General features: G+C 39.3%; 1 protein-coding gene and 1 non-coding gene across 2 annotated transcripts; both read left to right on the forward strand.

Moving 5' to 3' along the window:
- The first annotated feature begins 1,801 nt into the window (after nucleotides 1-1,801).
- On the forward strand, nucleotides 1,802-18,059 carry LOC145998536 (venom serine carboxypeptidase-like). The gene is made up of 6 exons (XM_083134959.1): nucleotides 1,802-2,129; nucleotides 4,892-5,075; nucleotides 7,954-8,100; nucleotides 14,929-15,003; nucleotides 16,629-16,795; nucleotides 17,476-18,059. The coding sequence occupies exons 1-6, from the start codon at nucleotides 1,812-1,814 to the stop codon at nucleotides 17,989-17,991; spliced, it is 1,407 nt and encodes a 468-aa protein (XP_082991085.1). The 5' UTR covers nucleotides 1,802-1,811; the 3' UTR covers nucleotides 17,992-18,059.
- On the forward strand, nucleotides 3,314-3,384 carry TRNAS-GGA (transfer RNA serine (anticodon GGA)). The gene has a single exon. It is a non-coding gene; the product is annotated as a tRNA-Ser (tRNA).
- Nucleotides 18,060-22,561: the final 4,502 nt, after the last annotated feature.

The following is a 22,561-nucleotide window of genomic DNA, read 5'->3' on the forward strand; positions in this document are numbered from 1 at the left end:
TTTTAAGTCCACTTTATGTACAGTAAGACTAATTGATTTCAAAACTCTATTGTGAATCTAAACATCTAAAATCCATAACACCCAAACGGATAGTCAATCCGAAAGCATTGTAGAGGCGGATATGTACGATACGTACTAGACGAGTATTTCTGCTCGGTGACAAAGTGGTGTTGTTGGGCTGTATCATATTTGATTTCAAGTAATCTCTCTGTTTGTCTGAGATTGAGGGCAAATCCAATGATTATCAAGGCTACAGTGACGTTGCAAATTCCTTGAAACATTTTATAAATCCAGCAGAAAGACAGTGATTGAAATGAATGAATTACCGTCTTAATTTAGCGCTGAAGCTGTTCTGTCATCTCTCTAGTTCAAAGTAATATCCCAGAATATGTCCGAGATAGTGACTGTTTCCAGGTGCAGATAAGGTCATGGGGATAGGAAATAAGAACAGTGTTTGGATCATTAAATTGTGACGAAAAACCTACTCATCCTTCAGGATAATGTCCATTTGCGATGATTTCCATGATCTACTTAGGCTTCTGGCTCGTTTTGAACCAGGGTATCATCGACAGCGAAAATGCGAAGACGAAGAAGATTGGACAGAGGAACGATAGGGAGCATCTGTGGCCTTCGTTAAAGGTGTGATGGTAGAATTGTTATGTCATGACTGACAGAGAAAGAGAAAAGTACGTAGAGAAGGAAAGAGTATAGGAGTGCAACAGAGTAAGCAAGAGAAAAATACGGAGAGTCGATGAGAGATAAGCAGAAACGGACAGAAGGAAGGGGAAGTGGCAAGATTGGAAATTTGTTTTACGTTTACTTTATGCTCAGGGGACTTGTTTGAGTCTGAATTTCTTTTAAGCCCACTTTATGCACGGATAGCGCAATCGGGACTGGACCTACAGTTTAAAGTTGGATCCAAACCACTGTGTGCCTCCAGCGGGTGTGGAACCTGAGACCCTTTTTCACAATGCGAGAACGTATACCACCACGCTATCGGGGAGCCCTGAGAAGTGAAGCGAGGAAGGAATGAAGAGAGAAAGGGGGAAATAGAGAGGAGGGACAGAGAAACAAAGGGCGAGAAGAAGAAGAGGGGGCATAAGATTATTACTTGATTAATTTGGTTTATTTTTTTTAGCTTTTTTGCCACTTTTAGCTAATCGCGAAGATGAGGATGAGTGATGATATGACGGAATTGATGAAAGGACACTCACAAAGAAAACCCAAGTCCACGCCGGAATTCAAACCCTGGATCTCGAACCACTCCGCCACGGAAGGTGGCAAAAGGGCAGCATATGAGGGAGAGAGAGAGAGAGAGAGAGAGAGAGAGAGAGAGAGACTGTGAGTGAGCAAGCATAAACACAAGGAGAAGAGGCAGATAAGGTACTTTAATCTATATGGGTTAAGTCATCCTTGATCACGTCAATCCAAGCTCCCATATTGATTTTCCTGGCGCTGTTCCTTTCCATTCCTTTCTCATTCAACTCTGAAAATCCCAAACCCTTATCTCATAGATTAGTGCAACATCCAATGACCTAATCAATTTTACTCAACCCATCGAGTTGCGTAATTCATGAAAAAAAAATACATTACTCCACGAGATCTCACACGAATATAATACATTCTTAGGCATAAATGACAAAATATTGCTGCTGAGCTTCCAATCTGTCACTGTCATAACAGCTCCTTGCATTAGTGGAAGGATTAGCACCTGTGTTTTGTCTCCACTTCCTAATCCGGTAATCCTTCCGCATTGTCTAAATCAAGGCGACACGGAGATAGCGGATTGCATAAAGGTTTCAGCTGGGAGTATGTTTTGTCAGACCGTGTCAAAGAGGAATCGAATCATGCTCACGAAATCTCTGTTGGTGATTCTTTGCAGCGTACTGCTTCAGCATGGGTCTTGCATGCTGCTGCGTCGGGATCAGAAGATCTCTAGGAGTTTGCCCGCAGTGGCCGACGCAGGGGAACCGCTGTTTCTCACCCCTCTGATCCAAGATGGCCGCTTGGACGAAGCCCTGCAGTTGGCTACCGTACAAAACATCACCGACCTCACCAGTTACTCAGGGTACTTGACGGTCAATCAGGAGTTCAATTCGAACCTCTTCTTCTGGTTTTTCTTGTCGGAGGTAAGTGTTTGACCTTCTCCATCATTGAAACTACAATTTAAGGTCAGTGGCCTGGCTACGAATTTCGTAAAGGAGGAAGGTATTTTAGTGGTTAGTGCCATATTAAGTATTTTTTGTAAACTTGAACCAAAAACAATAACTAGATAATTATCTGAATATTAGTGGTAAACGGATCTACATTAGCATGCAATGTTAATTGGACATTAACCATTGTCTAGTGGGGCGGCGTGTAGTATTAGCGCACTGGATTTGTAATTCTGTAAACACAGGTATGTCGTAGGTTCGATCCCCGCCAAAGGCAAAAAAATGTTCACCCGAAGGCGAAAGAAGAGGATCTCTTCCAAACAAAGTATTAGAAGAAACAATGAATAACTTCCAATTAACATTGCAATGCATAGTCACTGGATATATTACAAGATGTTTCCTTGAAAACTTTGTTGTTAATGATACTCTCTGTAAGAAAACAAAACTTGTCCTTCTTGAAAAAAGCAACTTAACAAGAAAACATTCTTCATTACTGCAACAAACATCCATGGGAAAGAAAAGTTCCCAAAAGAAATGTTAGAATCGAATCAGTTCATTCTTACAGTGAAAGGTTTGAAGGGTTGATTAATTTAAGTCGCATTTGTACCTCTTGGGTTAATCGCGACAAGTCATAACAGCCATTACACTATTAAACATGCTACTGGTAAAAATATGAGCCTCATCTGTAATATCATTCTCCTAAGATCAATATGAACGTAATCAAAGACACAGGACAACAAACTTCACTACGAAGATTATTTCAGACAGAAGCCCTCCAACCCCATCCCCAAACACACACAATCAAGAAGATGGGTGGATTTAAAGGGTAGGAGAGAGTGAGGCCATCTTCCCCTCCACCCTTAGTCATAAAAAACTATATCAAATCGTTATTTATTAAACTAATATATGCCATCGCCCCATTCCATCCCGTCATCCACTTTCTCTGTTTTCTCATGTCAGTGTTTACTCAATGTTCTAAGTTTTTCATATTAAAGACAAACAGAAATATTCATGTAGATTTTCAGCGAAAAATGCAGGCTCGACCAGGACTCGAACCCGGGTCTCTGGCAATCCGTGCCATTGCTCTACCACTGAGCTACCGCAGAGACGAGTTCACACAGGTAAAACAGCGCCAGCGAAAATGCAGGGGAACCCAGGCCGGCTCGGTAGCTCAGTGGTAGAGCAATGGCACGGATTGCCAGAGACCCGGGTTCGAGTCCTGGTCGAGCCTGCATTTTTCGCTGAAAATCTATAGAGTACATCTCCTGTGTGTGCCCAATTTAATAGAAATATTCATGTCTTACCCAGGATTCGAACCCGGGACTCGTGGGGTCGTAGCGCGCTGCGCAGTCCACTCTGCTAGGGAGGTCGATACCGACTATACCACCGCGGCTCCTTCAATACGTAGAAGGCGCCTAACAAGTCTCTGTTTATCTATAACCCTGAAGGTGGAAGATGGCACACCGCACCAATATCCATGTGTTCCAATTTGTCCACGTCACGGATTGATTGACTGATTTAAAAGTGTTAGGTGCGTCGGCAAGTTTGGTCATTTTGCACCCTTCAATATATACGGGGAGGATCCCCTTATCTAAAACCCTTACCTCAAAATTAAAAAGGAGTATAAAAAACAGCTTGAGAAAGTGTTACAAATGCAAGTTGTAAATGGACTTGCATAGACAAACACAACATATTAACAAAGGTAAGCATGGGTTAAAAACTACCTCAGAAACAGTGGAAGAGGCCTGCTCTTCTCAAAAATCTAAAAACATTGGCTAAAACACTGTCATCGTCCCCCAGCATAGATGACAAATCGTTGGGAAGGTTAAAATACTGTCCGAGGTGAGTAAAACCGGCACTACGGAGGGTCCAGTCCTTGTAGCAAATGACGATGCGTTAGACAGCTGTGTCCGAGTCGGAGCCGTGTTAAGATGTCTTCTTCTCGGCGGGAGGAACGAGACGAGGAACGCCAAGCACCAGTCATGGGTTTGATAGCTCGAAGCTTGTTCCCCTTATCTCATCCAACTCGGCCTGCCACGTTTCAAGAATACATCAATGAAAAACATTCTGAAAAATATTCCCTAGATGGCAGAAGGTGGACGAGAATCTCGCAGTCTGCATCAGCAGACTTAGCAGCAGCATTGGCTGCTTCGTTCCCCTGATGCCCACGTGACTAGGGACCCAACAAAAGCTAACTTCAGCTCTGGCATACAAGGACACTAGCCGTCGAAAGATACGCTGCACAACAGGATGTCTGGAATTCGGTAATTCCAGACTCTGGAGCACACTGGTGGATTCTGTGCATAGAAGGACTTTCTTCAGAACTTGAATATCAGCGAAATCCAAAGCCTTTAGAACTACATACAGTTCTGCCGTGTAGATGGAACAGACAGGGTGTAGGATGAAACCGTAACTTTAAAAGTCCACCACAAAGGCGCATCCCACTGATTCCGCAGATTTGGATCCGGAATGTCTATTGAACGTGTGTGTGTTTGTGTGTGTTCAATATTTCAATTTTCCTATACTGACTATAAAATAGCTCAACGTCCAATATGCATGCACTGATTGTATGTAGTCCAACACGAAAGAGAAATAATATTAAGAAGCGAATTCCAATAGGTGGGCCCTGCGAAACAATATCAGCCCACGAAGACTTATTGAACATTGAAAATGGATTTTTTGAAATGCAATATTCCTCTGGGATCTCATTTTAATGCGCCGCTACTTGATATTCGCAGAACGACCCAGCAAACGACCCGCTGATACTCTGGCTGCAAGGGGGACCCGGCGTCGCTTCCACCTACGGCCTGTTCAACGAGAACGGCCCCTTCTCGGTTGACGAGGACCTCAATTTGGTGCCGAGGGAACACGCGTGGACGCGCAAGTACAACGTCCTGTACATCGACAGCCCCGCAGGAACTGGTAAGTATTCCATAGATAAGTTATTTCTGTTCTTAGGAATTGCTTTGGTACTTTCTTTCAAATAAAATTTGCTCATATTGTTTACTTTTTGCTTCTTGATCTTAGAATGTGTTTCTCCCAAAGGTAGTGTTATGGTTGAGGTTCGTTGATATGGTGTATAATCACGATATCAGGTTAAATTTATGAATATGTTAAAGGTGTTTTACTCTTAAAGAATGATTGGATTTGTTATATTGAAGGTTGTTATAATGATACGCGTATTTGATATCAGTGTTTATGATGCATGTTTTGTATGATTCAGGTGAAATGGGTAAATATCAGAAAATTGTTGTTGTTACAGTTAAGTAGTAAATTTGTTATGTCACCATCATACCCATCTTACAAGGTTAGAGTACACAAAACCTCACTGAACCAACGAAACCACTGCTTCTACTCTCACTCAGTGCTCGAAGTGCTCGAAGTGGGATGGCGCGGGGATGGCGCGAAGTGGGATGGCGCGGGGGATGATAACACTCCAGTTTAGAAATTTTTCATTAAACATGCAGCCAGCTAGGATAATTTGCATGAGCAATCTCCCACCTACTGCATTGTCTCCATGTTGATCCATAAAAGCACCCCCCCCCCACCTATTTCCAAACTTGACTAACTAGGAATTTCCACTACGAGCATATGATGTAGAAAGAAGAGGAACAAATATGTCGAGTAGTCTGTTGTTGCTTACCATAGAGTTGTTTAAGAACCATGAACGCCATATAATTTTACACTGTTGGCGTGTTATTAAACCTTAGTTTGTGTTTTATGTGCAGTGTATGAATTTTCATTTCGTCAGTCCATGTCTTCACTTCTACGTCAAGATACAAAACTCCGGTACTATGAGGGTCACTATTTATATTTTGAGCCTAACAATGAAAAAACAGGAATTTGGCATTGAAAACTGCTTTATTGTTTTTCGAAGTATTCTCCTTTATGGTCAATACACTTTTGCATTCGTTCGAACCATTTGTCAAAGCAGTTTTTCCAATCTTCTTGAGACACCTCCATAATATGGTTTTTGAACGCATCAACGGCGTCTTCCGCCAACGAAAATCGTTGTCCACGCAATTTATTCTTGATATTCGGGAACAAGAAGAAGTCATTGGATGCCAAATCAGGACTGTACGGCGGATGACCCATCAATTCGATTTTTTGACTGTTCATAAAGTCGGTTGTTAGACGAGATGTGTGACAGCTGGCATTGTCTTGATGAAGAATGATCCGACGGCGTTTGTTTGTTTTCCGTATTTGACCGAAGACCTCTGGCAAACAAATTGTTGTGTACCATTCAGAGTTGACCGTTCTACGTTCCTCTAAAGGCACAGTTGCCACATGACCAGTTTTCCCGAAAAAACAGGCGACCATTTGTTTCGATGTGCTTCGAGCGCGAACAACTTTTGTTGGATTGGGTTCATCTTGAAACACCCATACAGTCGACTGCTGTTTACGTTCCGGCTTATATGCATATATCCATGATTCGTCACCTGTTACAATCTTATATACGTCTTTTGAAGCACCACGATTGTATTTATTGAGCCTTTGTTTGCCAAGTTGTGTGGGATCCAACGAGAACATACCTTTCTCACAGCTAAATAATCATGTAATATTTTATATATGCTGGTGGAACTAATGCCTATGGTTGCCTCAATCTCACAGTATGTCACATGACGATCTTGCAGTGTTAGGTTTTGCACAGCATCAATATTTTCTTGAACAACAACTGATTTTGGACGACCTTCGCGAATCTCGTCGGTTAGCGAATGGCGGCCACGATTAAATTCGTTATACCAGCGTTTCACAGCGGCAAAGGATGTGGCTTCATCGCCAAATGTGGAAGTAAGTTGATCGATGCACTCTTGTCTTGATAATCCACATCGAAAATCGTAAAAAATCATCGCACGAAAATGTTCACGAGTTAATTCCATTTTATTGTTGTCGCGCAATCTCCAAGGCAACATAAACAACACAAATGAAGCTATTGACAAAACATTTGAAGTACGTTATGGTCAATAATGCCAGACGATTCCGTGCAAACGTCAAATCGCGCCTAACTTCAATCAGTGTTGCCAAGGCTCAAAATATAAATAGTGGCCCTCGTAGAAGGCATATCGTCACAACCGCATTAATGACTAAGAGTAACTGACCTCACAGAACAACTAGTCAACATTCCTTAACGCTCACACAGCAACAAGTAATACGTACAAGATAAATAAATATGAGACAATACTAAATTTACAATTTTTTTTGTATGGGATAAACGGCTAATCAAAGTATTTTAAAATATCAAAGTCGACGATGCTTCCTGGAAGAGAACTAATTATGGATGTCTCGTACAGGGTTCGCTTTACAAGCGATGAAATTTAGGATTGCACAACATATGGAACAGTCTCATCTTTTGCCATCCTAGACCTTTTCCCATATGATTTCCTTTGTCGTCTTTTATTTCCTTACTTTTTATAGTTGATTCGGTCACATGCGTGCATAGGACCTTTGTCGTGACTCCCCTCCCCCAAAAGTTTGCATTATGTCCACTTGGTGCTCAGATAGGTTAGTCGGGACTGGGCCTACAGTTTAAAGTGAGATCCGAACCACTGTGAAATGTGCCTCCACAGTGTATCGAACCCGGGACCACTTGAATACAAGGCTACAACGTTACCGTTACACAACCAGGGAGGCTCAACCATTTTGGCTGAGGCTCACCTCAAAATACTCCACTGATCACATGCACTGTAGATATCGCGCTTGCAGATATTAGAAACTGGCGCGTGTAGCTCATGTGTGCGCCTTCCCGTCGCTAATCCTATCTGCAAAACAAACCTTAACGTCAATTTTCTCTATTTCCAAGGCTACAGTTTCACAGACAGCGAAGACGGTCTGGCTAAGGACGAGACAGATGTCGGCCGTGACCTGTACGAGGCTCTGGTGCAGTTCTTCACGTTGTTCTCCGACTTCCAGAAGAACGACTTCTTTGTTGTTGGTGAATCATACGGAGGTAAGAAAACTCACATTTCTATCACCTAAAGAGGAGGGATGACGTGTAACGTACATGCAAAACATTGTCGCACATACAGTGTGACATTACATAATATCATTGTATATTATGAGATACTGATTAGTTTTCTAAAGATGAGGATCAAAACGTTTCAGATGAATGGTGGTGAGATGAAATAGATGAAGGGAAAACACATGGACAGAAAACAAGTGTCACAAAGGATTGAACTGGCTGTCAGCCCAGACGACAGACCTGCAACACTGAAGTTAGCGGGGTGTAGAGGATGTAAGGTTGACTTTTGGATGCCTTCATCCCCTACACCCTGTATATACAGGGTGACTGGTAATTAGATGTATTCCCTCAAAGGGGTTAAAGTAGAGACAATTTGCAATAAATTTCACCATATGATACCCCGTCCGAAAATTAGTAGTTTTCGAGATAATCGAATTTCAATTGTTTTTTTAAAAAATGACAATTTTCCACATAAAAAGATGAATTGAGAAAATACTGCTCATTGTATGGAACTTATTTCAGCGTTTTCTGATAGCTAACAAATAAGTGGTTCGTTGATAAAAAGTTTCTCCCAAATAACAATCACATGTAAGTAACGGGTGGGTCTAAACTTACAAGTGATGATAAAAAATTGCACTCTTAGTTTACTTGGCAACGTATTAATAACAAAAATGTTATGACACGAAGCGTACAAATTACTTAAATTACTTCCTTGTGACATCTGCTATCCAACAAGGTACAAATGTTGCTGACATTCACATTTGTGTACAAGAAATAATACTTCATTCATCTTCATGTAAATGGAATCCATGAACAATACAATTAAAGAACATTATATGTCTTGCTCAAAGTGGGCACCTCCGTTACGAATGCAGGCACGCAGGTTTTTACGGACATTTGGTCTCTTAACTCGTGATGTGATGGTGTCCTTGATGTGTTGACCAGCTGTAAAGATCCTCTCCCTGAGCTCTTCTTACGAGTTTACCGTTGTCACGTGGCTCCAAATGTTAAAGTCGCAAGGCTTCAAATCGGTGGATCGAGCCGGCCAGGGAATCGAGCCGCCTCGGCGAATCCATTTCTTTGGGTAATTTTCATCCAGCCACAGTCGCACGCCCAGGCAGAAGTATGGATGGGCGTAATCAACAATAATTTGATCGAGCCATTTTTCCTGCCCCAAATCTTAAAAGGCATAACTTATGAACATTTCTTGACGAACGGGATGGCAATGTTGTTGGAGGATGTGCCTCTAGCTACAAGACGTGACATGATTTATCATCATGAGGACTGCCCAGCTCGATCCCCCGATCGATTTGACGCCTTGAGACTTTTACATTTGGAGCCACATGACAAGACACCGGTAAACGCGCAAGAAGAGCTCAGGGAGAGGATCTTTACAGCTGGTCGGACACCATCACATCACGAGTTAAGAGACCAAATGTCCGTAAAAACCTGCGTGCCTGCATTCGTAACGGAGGTGCCCACTTTGAGCAAGACATATAATGTTCTTTAATTGTATTGTTCATTGATTCCATTCACATGAAGATGAATGAATTATTATTTCTTGTACACAGATGTGAATGTTAGCAACATTTGTACCTTGTTGGATAGCAGATGTCACAAGGAAGTAATTTAAGTATGAAAAACTAAAATATGCTGACCAAGGCAGTAATTTATTTTATAAAAAAACATAAACTAACGTAACGTTTCAACCTTCTAGCAAGGTCTTCTTCAGACTCTGTATCAAGTACAAAAGTAACCAGATACCACAAAAGACCATTATATATACACAAACATTACTCCCTCCAGACTATTTAGAAAGTTGTTTGGAACTTTCTAGCAGATGACTTTCACTTTGCCAACTTCACTTTCACCTAAAAGGCTAAACACAATTACTTCCATATAGAATGTGGTTGGGCTTTTAATCTCACACTCTTTTCCCTTCATTTTTCTTCCTTCTCCTTTCCTCTTTCTCTCTTGTCCTTTCCACTCTTTCCAACATCTTCTTCCATTCTTTGTTTAACTTCAGTCCCCCATTCCAGTTCATTGTGTCTTCTTCACCTTTCTTCTCTATTTCCTTGGCTTCCTTCCATTTTCTCACTAGCATTCTCTTCTCCCTTCCTATCTGCTTAGCCTCATCCCACTCTATGTCATGTCCTGTTTCTCTCGTGTGTTTAAATATTGCATTTCTCTCTCTCTTAAGTCGTACATCATCCCTATGTTGTTTCAACCTGTCTTTCAGCCTGTTTTTCGTTTCTCCTATGTACACACTCTGACATTCTTTACATTTCACTTCGTAGATAATCCCTTCCTCTTCCTCTTCTCTGTTTTCTTTTTTCTTGTTAGCATTCCTCGCAATTCCTAAGATGCTTCTCCCTCCCTTCCTGTATGTTTTAACTCCCGCTTTCCTAAGCACTTTGCATATCTTTTCTGTGGTCTTCCCCATACTCCTTATTCCAAACCTTTTCTCCTCTTTTTCTTTCTCTTCCAATTCTCCCCTGCCCGTTTTCTTACTTCTTCTGTTTATGTCCAGTCTATCCTGCTTCTCATAGCCATTCTTTTCCAGCTGTTTCCATAGGCTATTTATTTTGCCTTCTTTTTCACATTCTTTCATGCATATTTTCTTGATTCTGTCCTCCATATTCTTTATAAAATTTATTTTTGTCACCTCACTTACATCACTTCTTTTGTGGCAGAATACCCCTGCTGCACACTTCTTCTGATGCCAAGCGGTTTCAATTTCTTGTCCTCTTTTCCTTTTCAATAGAAAAGGGAGGTGACAAAATAATTCTGTTTTGCAGATATGTGGACGACTGCTTTGGCATATGGAAGGGAACCAAGAGGCAGCTTGACATTTTTGTCAAAGAAATTCAAGATGAAGAAAGAGGGATATTATTGGAACTTGAAATAGAAGAAGAAGACAAGATAAGCTATCTAGATATATTGATGAAAAGGAAAAGAGGACAAGAAATTGAAACCGCTTGGCATCAGAAGAAGTGTGCAGCAGGGGTATTCTGCCACAAAAGAAGTGATGTAAGTGAGGTGACAAAAATAAATTTTATAAAGAATATGGAGGACAGAATCAAGAAAATATGCATGAAAGAATGTGAAAAAGAAGGCAAAATAAATAGCCTATGGAAACAGCTGGAAAAGAATGGCTATGAGAAGCAGGATAGACTGGACATAAACAGAAGAAGTAAGAAAACGGGCAGGGGAGAATTGGAAGAGAAAGAAAAAGAGGAGAAAAGGTTTGGAATAAGGAGTATGGGGAAGACCACAGAAAAGATATGCAAAGTGCTTAGGAAAGCGGGAGTTAAAACATACAGGAAGGGAGGGAGAAGCATCTTAGGAATTGCGAGGAATGCTAACAAGAAAAAAGAAAACAGAGAAGAGGAAGAGGAAGGGATTATCTACGAAGTGAAATGTAAAGAATGTCAGAGTGTGTACATAGGAGAAACGAAAAACAGGCTGAAAGACAGGTTGAAACAACATAGGGATGATGTACGACTTAAGAGAGAGAGAAATGCAATATTTAAACACACGAGAGAAACAGGACATGACATAGAGTGGGATGAGGCTAAGCAGATAGGAAGGGAGAAGAGAATGCTAGTGAGAAAATGGAAGGAAGCCAAGGAAATAGAGAAGAAAGGTGAAGAAGACACAATGAACTGGAATGGGGGACTGAAGTTAAACAAAGAATGGAAGAAGATGTTGGAAAGAGTGGAAAGGACAAGAGAGAAAGAGGAAAGGAGAAGGAAGAAAAATGAAGGGAAAAGAGTGTGAGATTAAAAGCCCAACCACATTCTATATGGAAGTAATTGTGTTTAGCCTTTTAGGTGAAAGTGAAGTTGGCAAAGTGAAAGTCATCTGCTAGAAAGTTCCAAACAACTTTCTAAATAGTCTGGAGGGAGTAATGTTTGTGTATATATAATGGTCTTTTGTGGTATCTGGTTACTTTTGTACTTGATACAGAGTCTGAAGAAGACCTTGCTAGAAGGTTGAAACGTTACGTTAGTTTATGTTTTTTTATAAAATAAATTACTGCCTTGGTCAGCATATTTTAGTTTTTCATAATCATGGAAACAAGGCTTAATGGTGTTATAATTTAAGTAATTTGTACGCTTCGTGTCATACCATTTTTGTTATTAATACGTTGCCAAGTAAACTAAGAGTGCATTTTTTTATCATCACTTGTAAGTTTAGACCCACCCGTTACTTACATGTGATTGTTATTTGGGAGAAACTTTTTTTTCAACGAACCACTTATTTGTTAGCTATCAGAAAACGCTGAAATAAGTTCCATACAATGAGCAGTATTTTTTCAATTCATCTTTTTATGTGGAAAATTGTCATTTTTTAAAAAAACAATTGAAATTCGATTATCTCGAAAACTACTAATTTTCGGACGGGGTATCATATGGTCAAATTTATTGCAAATTGTCTCTACTTTAACCCCTTTCAGGGAACACATCTAATTACCAGTCACCCTGTATACACCGAAGTGATGCACTGCTATGCACTTTGCACGTATAGGTTCACACTCGCACACACATACGTAAAAAATAGTGATTAAGAAAAAATAGTGTTTTCTCGTTAAACATGTGACTATCAAAAGTGACCATTTTGACTGACATGAAACTATGATTTATTTTAGAAAATAATTTTTCATCACTACGGGACATAGCCATAAGGCTGAACCTAAACATTGAACCTAAAAGATAAATTTCCTTTGATTTAATTTCCTGTCAATCTAAATATAGTAAAAGAGCTGAACAAATTTATATAAAAATAAAACATTAACTAGCTTAAGTAGACGTATTCCTATTCCCCATATTCACCCGAAGGTCCCGGCCTCTAGTCCTGTTGTGGGCATGGATGTTCGTCTCTGAGTGCCCCTTCATCAATTTCATTTAATCATCATTCATCCTCATAGTAGCGATTACTCTAAAGAGGAAAGAAACGACACAAATTATCTTTTCTTTGTTCAAAGAGAGTACCTCTACTCTCTGTTGATTGGTTGGTTTGGTTTATTTTAGGTCGCTTTCTGTCAATTTTGGCTAGTCGTAATGTGAGGATGAGTGATGATATGATGAATGTAGATGATGGTAGGACTTCATCGTCGTGGAATTGCATGGTAACATTTTTTTTGTACAGTGGGGTGCATAAGTATTACCAAGTAAATTATCCACCACAATGTTTATTCTCTTTGTTTTAAGCAAAGTGTGTATCAAGAATTGAAACAAAACGTTAAACAAGCTATTGATAACCTCTACACCAGTAAAAATAATAATCATTTTCCTTAAAAACATGTAGGACGCACAATAAAAATTAATGAAAATAGTCGTGGACAATTTTCCGACCAATAATTGTGCATCCCACTGTACGTCTCCTCCACTATCTAATATATAAAAATGGATGTCTGTGTGTGTGTATAAGTGTGTGTTTGTTCCAGCATAACTCTCGAACGCCTGGATCGATTTCAACCAAACTTGGAACGCGTATCACTTGCAATCTCGAAATAAATACTGTGGGGGTAAGACACCCCTGGCACCCATAGGGGTGGGGGTGGGAGGGGGTGACATAAAAATAATCGAAAACGACCGATATTAGTGTGGAATCAATAGTCTTCGGGGTCGCTAAGATGAATAGTGACACTCCCAATGCCGTTCAACTCCAAGACACCATTGGCACCCCTAGGGGTGTGGGTGGGAAGAGGTGACATGTAAAACGACCGATATTAGTGTGGAATCCATAGTTTTCGGGGTCGCTAAGATGAATAGTGACACTCCCAATGCCGTTCAACTCCAAGACACCTCTGACACCACTAGGGGTGTGGGTGACAGGGGGTGACATGTAAAACAACCGATATTAGTGTGGAATACATAGTTTTCGGGGTCGCTAAGATGAATAGCGACACTCCCAATGCCGTTCAATTTATTTATTCTTGCTCTTGGAAGTGGAACTAAAAATGTTGTTCATAAATTGTTGTTAAATTTATATTATAGTGAATTTGTAAAAGATATTACTTTATCATTTGTATACTGTACTTATACTTTTAAATACCTGTAAATAAAATTAGTTACATTTTACGCTATAGCTAGAATTCATTAAACACCCGGGCAACGCCGGGTAATCAGATAGTTTACTATAAAAATGGATAACTTAACCATTTATGTGAAAGTAAAACAGTCAATGGAAAGACTATGTTTTATATCAAGGTTAGAAAAGCAATAAAACTTACCCTTTATCTCGATTATTTCGAAAAAAGAATAAACGAATAGCTAACACGATAACATTCAGTATAGAACTGAGAGAAACAAACAACAGACATAGTATTCTCGCGATGACTGAATTACAGCAAGTGGAGCATCTTACTTCGATTTTCTCCTTATCAGAATTCATTCTCATCGTTGCGGTTAGCCACAAGTATCAAAACTGCTTAAATGTTCTCATTACTTGACATGAAAGGACGTATTGTGAAACTTCTTTCTGAAGCACGTGGAAACAATATTTGCGAATATGCGTTGAAGCAAAGTGGAGGGAGAAATCATTCTTGTCTCAAGCCTTTTTGAAAAAAAAACTAATATCTTCTTGTAGGGTGTATTCTTCCGATATAATTTCCGGAATATGCGTAGGAAACAGCCTCTGGTTGTTGAAACTTCCTGTAAGAGTTCGGAAGATGAAGAACTACTACAGCTAGTAAGGATACAAATCTCGGGTTGATTTAAACCCAAGTTCAAAGGGTTGTAGATCACTCGCTTCCCCTTCCAGCTCTATGAAAATGACTATATACTTTTAATATGATTTATTAAATTTCAGGGAAGTACGTTCCAGCTATTTCCTACAAGATTCACACAGAAAATCCAGCAGCAGAGCTGAAGATCAACTTCAAAGGTATGTATAACTGTTAGAAACATTTATTCGCAAGCTTCATAACCGCAAAATAAACTCAAATCCTCAAGATATGTGCGTTTCAGCAAGAACAGCAGTAAAACCGTTGTAGGAAGCTACACGGGACTTCTTACTCAAGAAAAATTATGTTCTCTTAAACTTGTTTTATTTTCTGCTTCGTACGTTTTCACTACGTTCCTCATCACTTTTTTACGGCTGCATTTCGGCTCATAGCATATAGGTATATCTGTGAATTCATCTCGAACGGGGCTTCCCCTTCAAAAGATTCAAATAGGTTGATAAATTAAGTAATTCTACTAAGAATCAAATACGAAACTTCACATTAACACGTGATAGTGATCAAAATAAAATCTAGTATCATATTCGCTACTGAAATGTATATTTTATCACGATTTCTATGTACTTACAATACAAAGTATCAAGTTTTGAAACCCTACTGAGTTTATTAAAACGTTGTTGCGTATTTGTTCTTGGATATACATAATCATCATGTGACCGTACTATTTCCATCACATTCTGGCAAGATGTAATTCTTTAACTCTTGGATTACTGATATTTGATATCATCTAGAATTACTATAAGCGTAGTAACAATATTTTGATCGTAATGTTTTTTGACTGATTGTACTTTAGTGTTTCTGTCAGTTTTGGCTAATTGTGAAGATGAGGATGAATGGTCATAACATGAAATGGATGAAAGGACAATCACAAACACACATTGACGCCACAACACGAGCCCTAAGGACGATTATACTGGCTGTGAATAGAGACGCCAGAGTTTCGTTAGTCTGCAGAGGCAACCCAGGATGTACTACATGGAAGGGAGGGAGGTTGACATCTTAGTTCTTTGAAAAGGGTCACCATCCCTTACACCTCTTTAATCGTAATGTTTCGTTGGGCTTGTGAAATAAGGAGAAAAATCTATTTCTCAAGATTTTATGCATATGGCACATTTTTATAGACTCTGATGTAAGGTTTTGATTTCACTTTTACAGAAGGTAATAATATTAGAAACTAGGAATTTTAAACGGTAGCGTCAAATTGCTATATTCGGACTGAGAGGAAATATACTGCAGGTGAACGAACAGATATGGCAGTTGCATTTACCCAAGCAACGATGATAGCTATAACGTTATGATTAATATGAAAAATTGAAGAAAATAAATCACATAGAAGCGTTTCAAATGATTTCTGAAGGAAAACATGGAGAAAATAGTACCCAAAATTCTAATAAGTAATCACAATCAAAATGACCGGATATAGTAATTCTAAACAGAATGAAAAAATTACCTCCACCAAATTGCTTGAAATTACTTTCTAAGTTTTATATCTACATCTAAACTACATTTCAGAAAATGTCTGTAAAGATGAAGTACCCGGGTAAGTTCTTGGTGAAACAATAACTGAAAACATATAGAAACCGTCAAATTGACCGCTTTCGAAATTCTAATGTTAAATGGAAATTCAGCTGAAAACCCCCATCCTAGCAATTAAAAACAACAACATTGGGGAGTAAGTACAACATTCCATATCAGTTTAGTCATCGTTATATTATGAGAAAAGAATTTGTAACTCACAAGTTATATATAATTTCTGTTGACTTTTCAGGACTGGCCATTGGTAACGGCGTTTCCGACCCATATTCCATGATGGGTTTCGGAGATTTCCTCTACGAAATCGGTCTGATAGACAGCACCTGGAGGGACATATACAGGGAAGATGAGGTCGAGGGACAGTATTTCATAGATAATGAGATGTGGTCGGAAGCCGCAGATGTAAGCATTTCTTAGTGCTTAATGAGCTGCTGACAATATTCCTAGTAATAAAAGTAATGAGGAACGATTGTTTTAATTAATTTTAATTAATTCAATCAATTAAATCAATTTAGTAATAATTAAATTTAGTAATTAAATTAATTTTATCAAATATTATAGTATTACATATAATTTAATTGCATAGAAAAGTTACATTTTAGAAGTAACTGGGTGTTAGTTACTGCGCTATAAACTATATCTGGATAGATGCCACAACAAAAAGTAAGTATAATTGATCCACAGGGTAAGACAATTTAATTTGAATAAAATACTCATAAGCCCCCACCAAAAAAAGCAACTGAAAACAATTCACAATAACTAGTGATTTCATGAAGGATAGATTTGCGAGAGTAAGATTTTACATTTTAATAATAATAGTAATGATAATAATAATCTTTTTCCATGTTATGCTTTATAGTTAATCTGAGTGATATAGCTTTCAAAACATTGACAGTGTGCGAAATATAATAGCATTTGTACTTAATAAAAAATAACTGGTGAAAATAGCTCAATATCCTTGTCCCGCCAGCTGGTGACAGTAGTCGCACCCAATGCAATTTTCACAACGTAAAAAGTATGGGAATTATGATGGGTTCCGTTGGTCATTTGCTTCAAACAACCTATCTGAATTAATTTTGCAGAGGTTCCAGGAACTAGCGTTCGGTGGAGCAGCCCTGTACGGCGACGTGAACCCTTACAACTATCTGCAAATGTCGCAAAACTTGTACGGCGGTTGGGACTCCTACCTCCAGCAGACGGATATCAGGGGAGCTCTCCACGTCGGCAACCAGCAATTCGACAGCGGCAACGTCATGGACGCCCTCTGGCTGGACCAAGGGAAATCGGTGAAGCCCTGGGTGGAGGTGCTGGCGGACAACTACCCGACGCTGGTCTACAACGGCCACCTGGACATTTGCGTCACTTACGTCCTCAGCGAGAACTTCCTCCTGACCCTCGACTGGAGCGGGGCGGAGGAGTGGAAGAACACCACTAGAAACGTCTGGACGGTCGGCAGCGAGATCGCCGGGTACGCCAAGAACCACGGCTACCTGACGGAGGTGATGGTGAGGAACGCGGGCCATATGGTGCCAACCGAGCAACCGGTCCACACGCTCGATATGCTCGATCGGTTCTTCACGGGGAAGGGTTTCAACTGATTTCATATGGTCTGCAATGAAGTTATCACCATGTACATACGACGAATAAAGAAATATTTACCTATCAACTCATCTTTTTCTACAGTTTACCTGCTAAGAATTTACCTATTTATGTTCTTCGACGATTATTCCACGTAGCACACCCTAGACTGCATTTTTCAGGCTAGCAAGGCTCTGGCGTCTCGACTCAGAGCCAGTAAAATACTATGTTAGAGCTTGTGTAGTGTGCTGTTCATGGGTTTGTCATTGTCCTTTCAGCCATTTCATCTTGTCACTATTCATCCTCATCTTCGCGATTAGTCAAAAGCGAAACAAAATGAATCAATGAATCAGTAGACACTTTACCAACTAAGAATTTCTCAACTCGTGATTTTCGACAATTTATCAGCTAATAGTTTTCCAACTCACGTTTTTCGACCGTCCAGCTTAAGATTTTTTCACCTAATGTTTATCAACAGTTTACCAGCTAAGAATTTTCCAACTCAGGTTTTTCGACAGATTAGCAGCTAAGAATTTTCCGATTAATGTTTTTCGACAGTTTACCAAACAAGAATTTCCGAAAATAAAATTTTCAGTCTACACAATGGGTACTTGGGAGCAGCCTTTCGGGCTAAAGGTGACCGGACCGAGGTGCTGATCTCATAAGCTCCGCTATGGCCAACATCCAGAATGTGTGGCCCCTACCTCTACACTCTCCATGTGACATCAAGACACAATAAAATGAACGCGAGGGTGCATGGCAGGAGCTCCACTTTTTTTTTTTTAGTCTGAATCCTCTTTCCACAGACGCTAAAAGAACTATATAATCAAGGAGTAATATAGAAACACCTTCAGTATATACCAAAAACTGTTCTCTGTTTCTACAATCACGCTACCTTCATGAACCGTAACTAGAGATGCGAATGTTTCGTTTTAACGATAACAAAAAGTTGGGGAAAGGAAAAAAGAGCGTGTGAGTGTGAGCCACCGCTCCGGTATGCTAAACTGAGAATATTGAATTTCCTCATGCACGCAAAATAAAACTTAAAAAATTCTTCACCTAATGAATTTTTGGCACGACGGAAAACTTCCATTTTCATTCTGTATTTCTTTGTTGGTTATTGCAGAAAAACTCTGCTCCAAGTTTAAGGAAAGCGAAATATTTACTTAGAACCAGATAAAAAATTATATTCAATTGTTTTGTTTTAGACAATCTCATAAAAAAAGAGGGTGCAGTCCACTAGCACACAAAAATGTGAAAGTGTGCGCTCGTGGTATATGAAAGGTGCCACGAGCGCACAACATCCAATGCTGCGTTGGCACATCTACGATTGTGTAATGGCTGGCCTGTGTAGAGGATCATTTAATTGCATAAAAAGTCGAATATCAAGATGTATTACACATATATAGTACCAATTATATCTTCCTCTTTAGTGATCAACTATGAGGTTAGGTTAGGTTAGGTTCGACTCTGTCTCTGGGGTCTGCTGGCGTTTCCCTCCTTCTGCAGCGATACATTGCCCGTCTTATGTTATGAATATAGCCATTCACATAATATATGATGCATAATATGTCAACTTATAAGGACCCAGCCGGGGTCTCTTGAAAATCAAAGACAGTAGACACAACGTGGCAACATCGACATGGATTTTGTGCGCTCGTGGTATACATTTATAACCACATGCGCACGCAGCCTTTTGTTTGTTCGCTCTCGGCCTACGGCCAAAAAAGAAAGAGAAAATTAATTTGTAACTTTAGGTGCAGGACTTCCAGAGGACGAAAAATCTCATTGGACGTTGCAAAATTAAACAAGATACATATTAAAAATTTACAAATGCAAATTCTTGTGTTAATTATTTGGGTTCAAAATTATACCACACCGCAATTAATAATTGTATCTTTCGCTGCAAAAGTGTCCTCGAGTAACGTGACCTTATACCATGATAACCATTTAATTTACGCCGTTTGGAACACACTGTCGGTAGTGATACCGACAGTAGGTACTCTATCACTATATCAAATTTCTTGAATAATTAATCAAATGAAATGAGAGTTTCCAGTGAACCAGTCACCAAGGCAACAAGCTACTATTATTATGCATGAGTTGCAGACAACAGAAACGATCAGCGTTTTACGCAAAATGTTCAGTCCTTCAGAGTGATAAAGCTGTCAGCTTTATTTTTATGCATGCCGAACACAGGAAGTGTCATAGTGTTCCTATGTGTCAGGTGGAAAAGACCACTGAGTCACAGCTCTGGGAAATTTTATGACTTAGAACCTGCAGGATGATACCATTTCCTAAACTGTTTTTTTTTTTCAATGTGTTTTCAGCCTATAAAGATTTGCACTACATGTCACATTTGCAAGGGAAGGGTTACAGGTGTTCTTAAAGGCGTTGAACTAGATGGTACGGACGTCGGAAGGGGGAGACCGTGGAAACTTGTCCTGCAATAATCCAGGAGTATAGGACACCCAGACGCAATTTTTGCAATGTTGGCGGAGGTGGAAATCTAGATAATGGCAATGCACAGTTTCAGCAACACGGATATTTGCGCGCAGGAAAGATGTAAGACTTCATGTTCGAATTCGTGCTGCGTTAGTTCACCTGCCACTCGACAAAGTTGGTGGTTGGCTGTGTATTAAAGAAGATGCTTCTGACTATGGGCGACAGGAGGGAGGTCGAACAGGTCGGTGAACCCCCCTGGAAATTGACATTGTTCATTTAAAGATACAAGAAAGCCGAAAGTTTGTTACTCTTATTGTTAAGAACAGAAATAAAGTTCATTGAGTTAGTAGTATTCGAACAGAATAATCAAAGTAAAAATGCATTGGATCGAAAACATGAATGAAAACTACAGAAACAAGGTTATATTCTACCATTTCATCCAAAGAAGAAATGGTTTCACAGTTTTCAAAATTCTAATAATTACAGTTGCAGGTGAGAAGTCACACAACACACTTTATAAGAAGAAATCTCCCTAACATTTAAAGCATTTTCTTGAATGAGACGTGCAAATATCAAAATGCATTCAGATACTAACTGCATAAAATGCAAAAGAAATAGTGGAAAATAGTTCTGCTGGTATTCACTCGTTTGGTGGATCGAGTCCCCCATTTATATAATAATCATAATAATAATAATAATTATTATTATTTTTATTATTCCGAATAAAATTTATTTTTGTTAGTTTATAATATTTATTATTTTACCTAGGTATAATAACATTTATAACCCAGGTAATAATACTTATTATTTATCTACTATTCAATTTTTATCATTTACCCGACCCCCCTGCAAAAATTTCTGGCGACGCTCCTGCTTCTGACAATGAAAAACGTATACGGTTACTTAATTATGTTGTTCAAACAGTGACTTGATAATAACATTATACCTATATTGGAATGTGGAAGTACTACTTCAAGCAAAATAGGACCAATATTAATCCTCAGGGTTGAAATAGAAGACTATAAATATTGATATTTGTGCAGTCAGATATGAACCTGGAAACGTTGATTTGGGATGTAAGCGATGACCCCTTCTGAAATCTCCAAATGTCTGGATTTTACAGACTAACGAAGCTCTGGTGTCTGGGCTCACAGTCAGTATAATCCTCTCTGAGGTTTACGTTGCGTCGTAATGTATGTGTCTGTGAATGTCCATCCCTCTCATCTTATCAGCATTCATCCCCCACGTCGGAGTTAGACAAAAATAGCAGAAATTCGACCTAAATCAATCAAACGAAGGCAAACATTGATTTAACCAAAATTCACCATCTCGGGGAGTGTAGGGACAAGGAGATTTATAGTAAATTTTGTACAAAAAAAAAGTCGTGCACAAATTTAGATTTGTGTGGCAAATAATTTTGAGTATATGTGGAGACAGCATGGCTACGGCACTATTTACAAAAAGTGAGAGTGTATAGCTACATCAATGTGAGTGATATGTGCACCTAAAAATTGCACCCAAGATTTTTGAAACGTGATTTACCTATGCATATGGTACAAATATCGCTCAGTTTTCTTTCGTCTGAATAATACTGCACGGTCTACGCAAAATTAAATATGTCAAGTTCCATACATGAAAAATAACAAACGTCGTTGATTACATTTTACCGGTAATTTCAGCTTGACTCAGATATATTCGGTGGATCTGAACTTAACAGAGTGAAATCACTGCAATCTTCACCAATCGGAATTTTCCAGGAAGCTCGATATTTGCAAGCGGATGACAAATCGAATTATAAACTTTCCCAAAGAAACTCATAACATGCAGCTGAAAAGGAACTCTTCGAAATAGTATTTCCTCATACAACGTCCCGTGACTTCTTAACTTCTGATCTCGGTTATTAAGTTTCTGAGCGTCTTCATTAGTTCGGGAATATTTAAAGTACGGAACAATATAACATTAAGTTGCCAATTAACAACAAGCTTTATATCGTGCTTAGATGTTCGAAGCAGGTGGAATTTCTATTTCGAGACGACGGTTGAAAGGCTTCTGTAATATGTTGCAACGGGCTTGCCTGTCATATCGTTTAATTGTCCCTTAATAGATGAACTTTCGTACCAAGTGTAAATCCCGCTTGCTCTCCTC

The sequence above is a fragment of the Lepisma saccharinum genome, chromosome 14, assembly GCF_977018435.1.
Source record: "Lepisma saccharinum chromosome 14, izLepSacc3.1, whole genome shotgun sequence".
NCBI classification, from domain to species: domain Eukaryota; kingdom Metazoa; phylum Arthropoda; class Insecta; order Zygentoma; family Lepismatidae; genus Lepisma; species Lepisma saccharinum.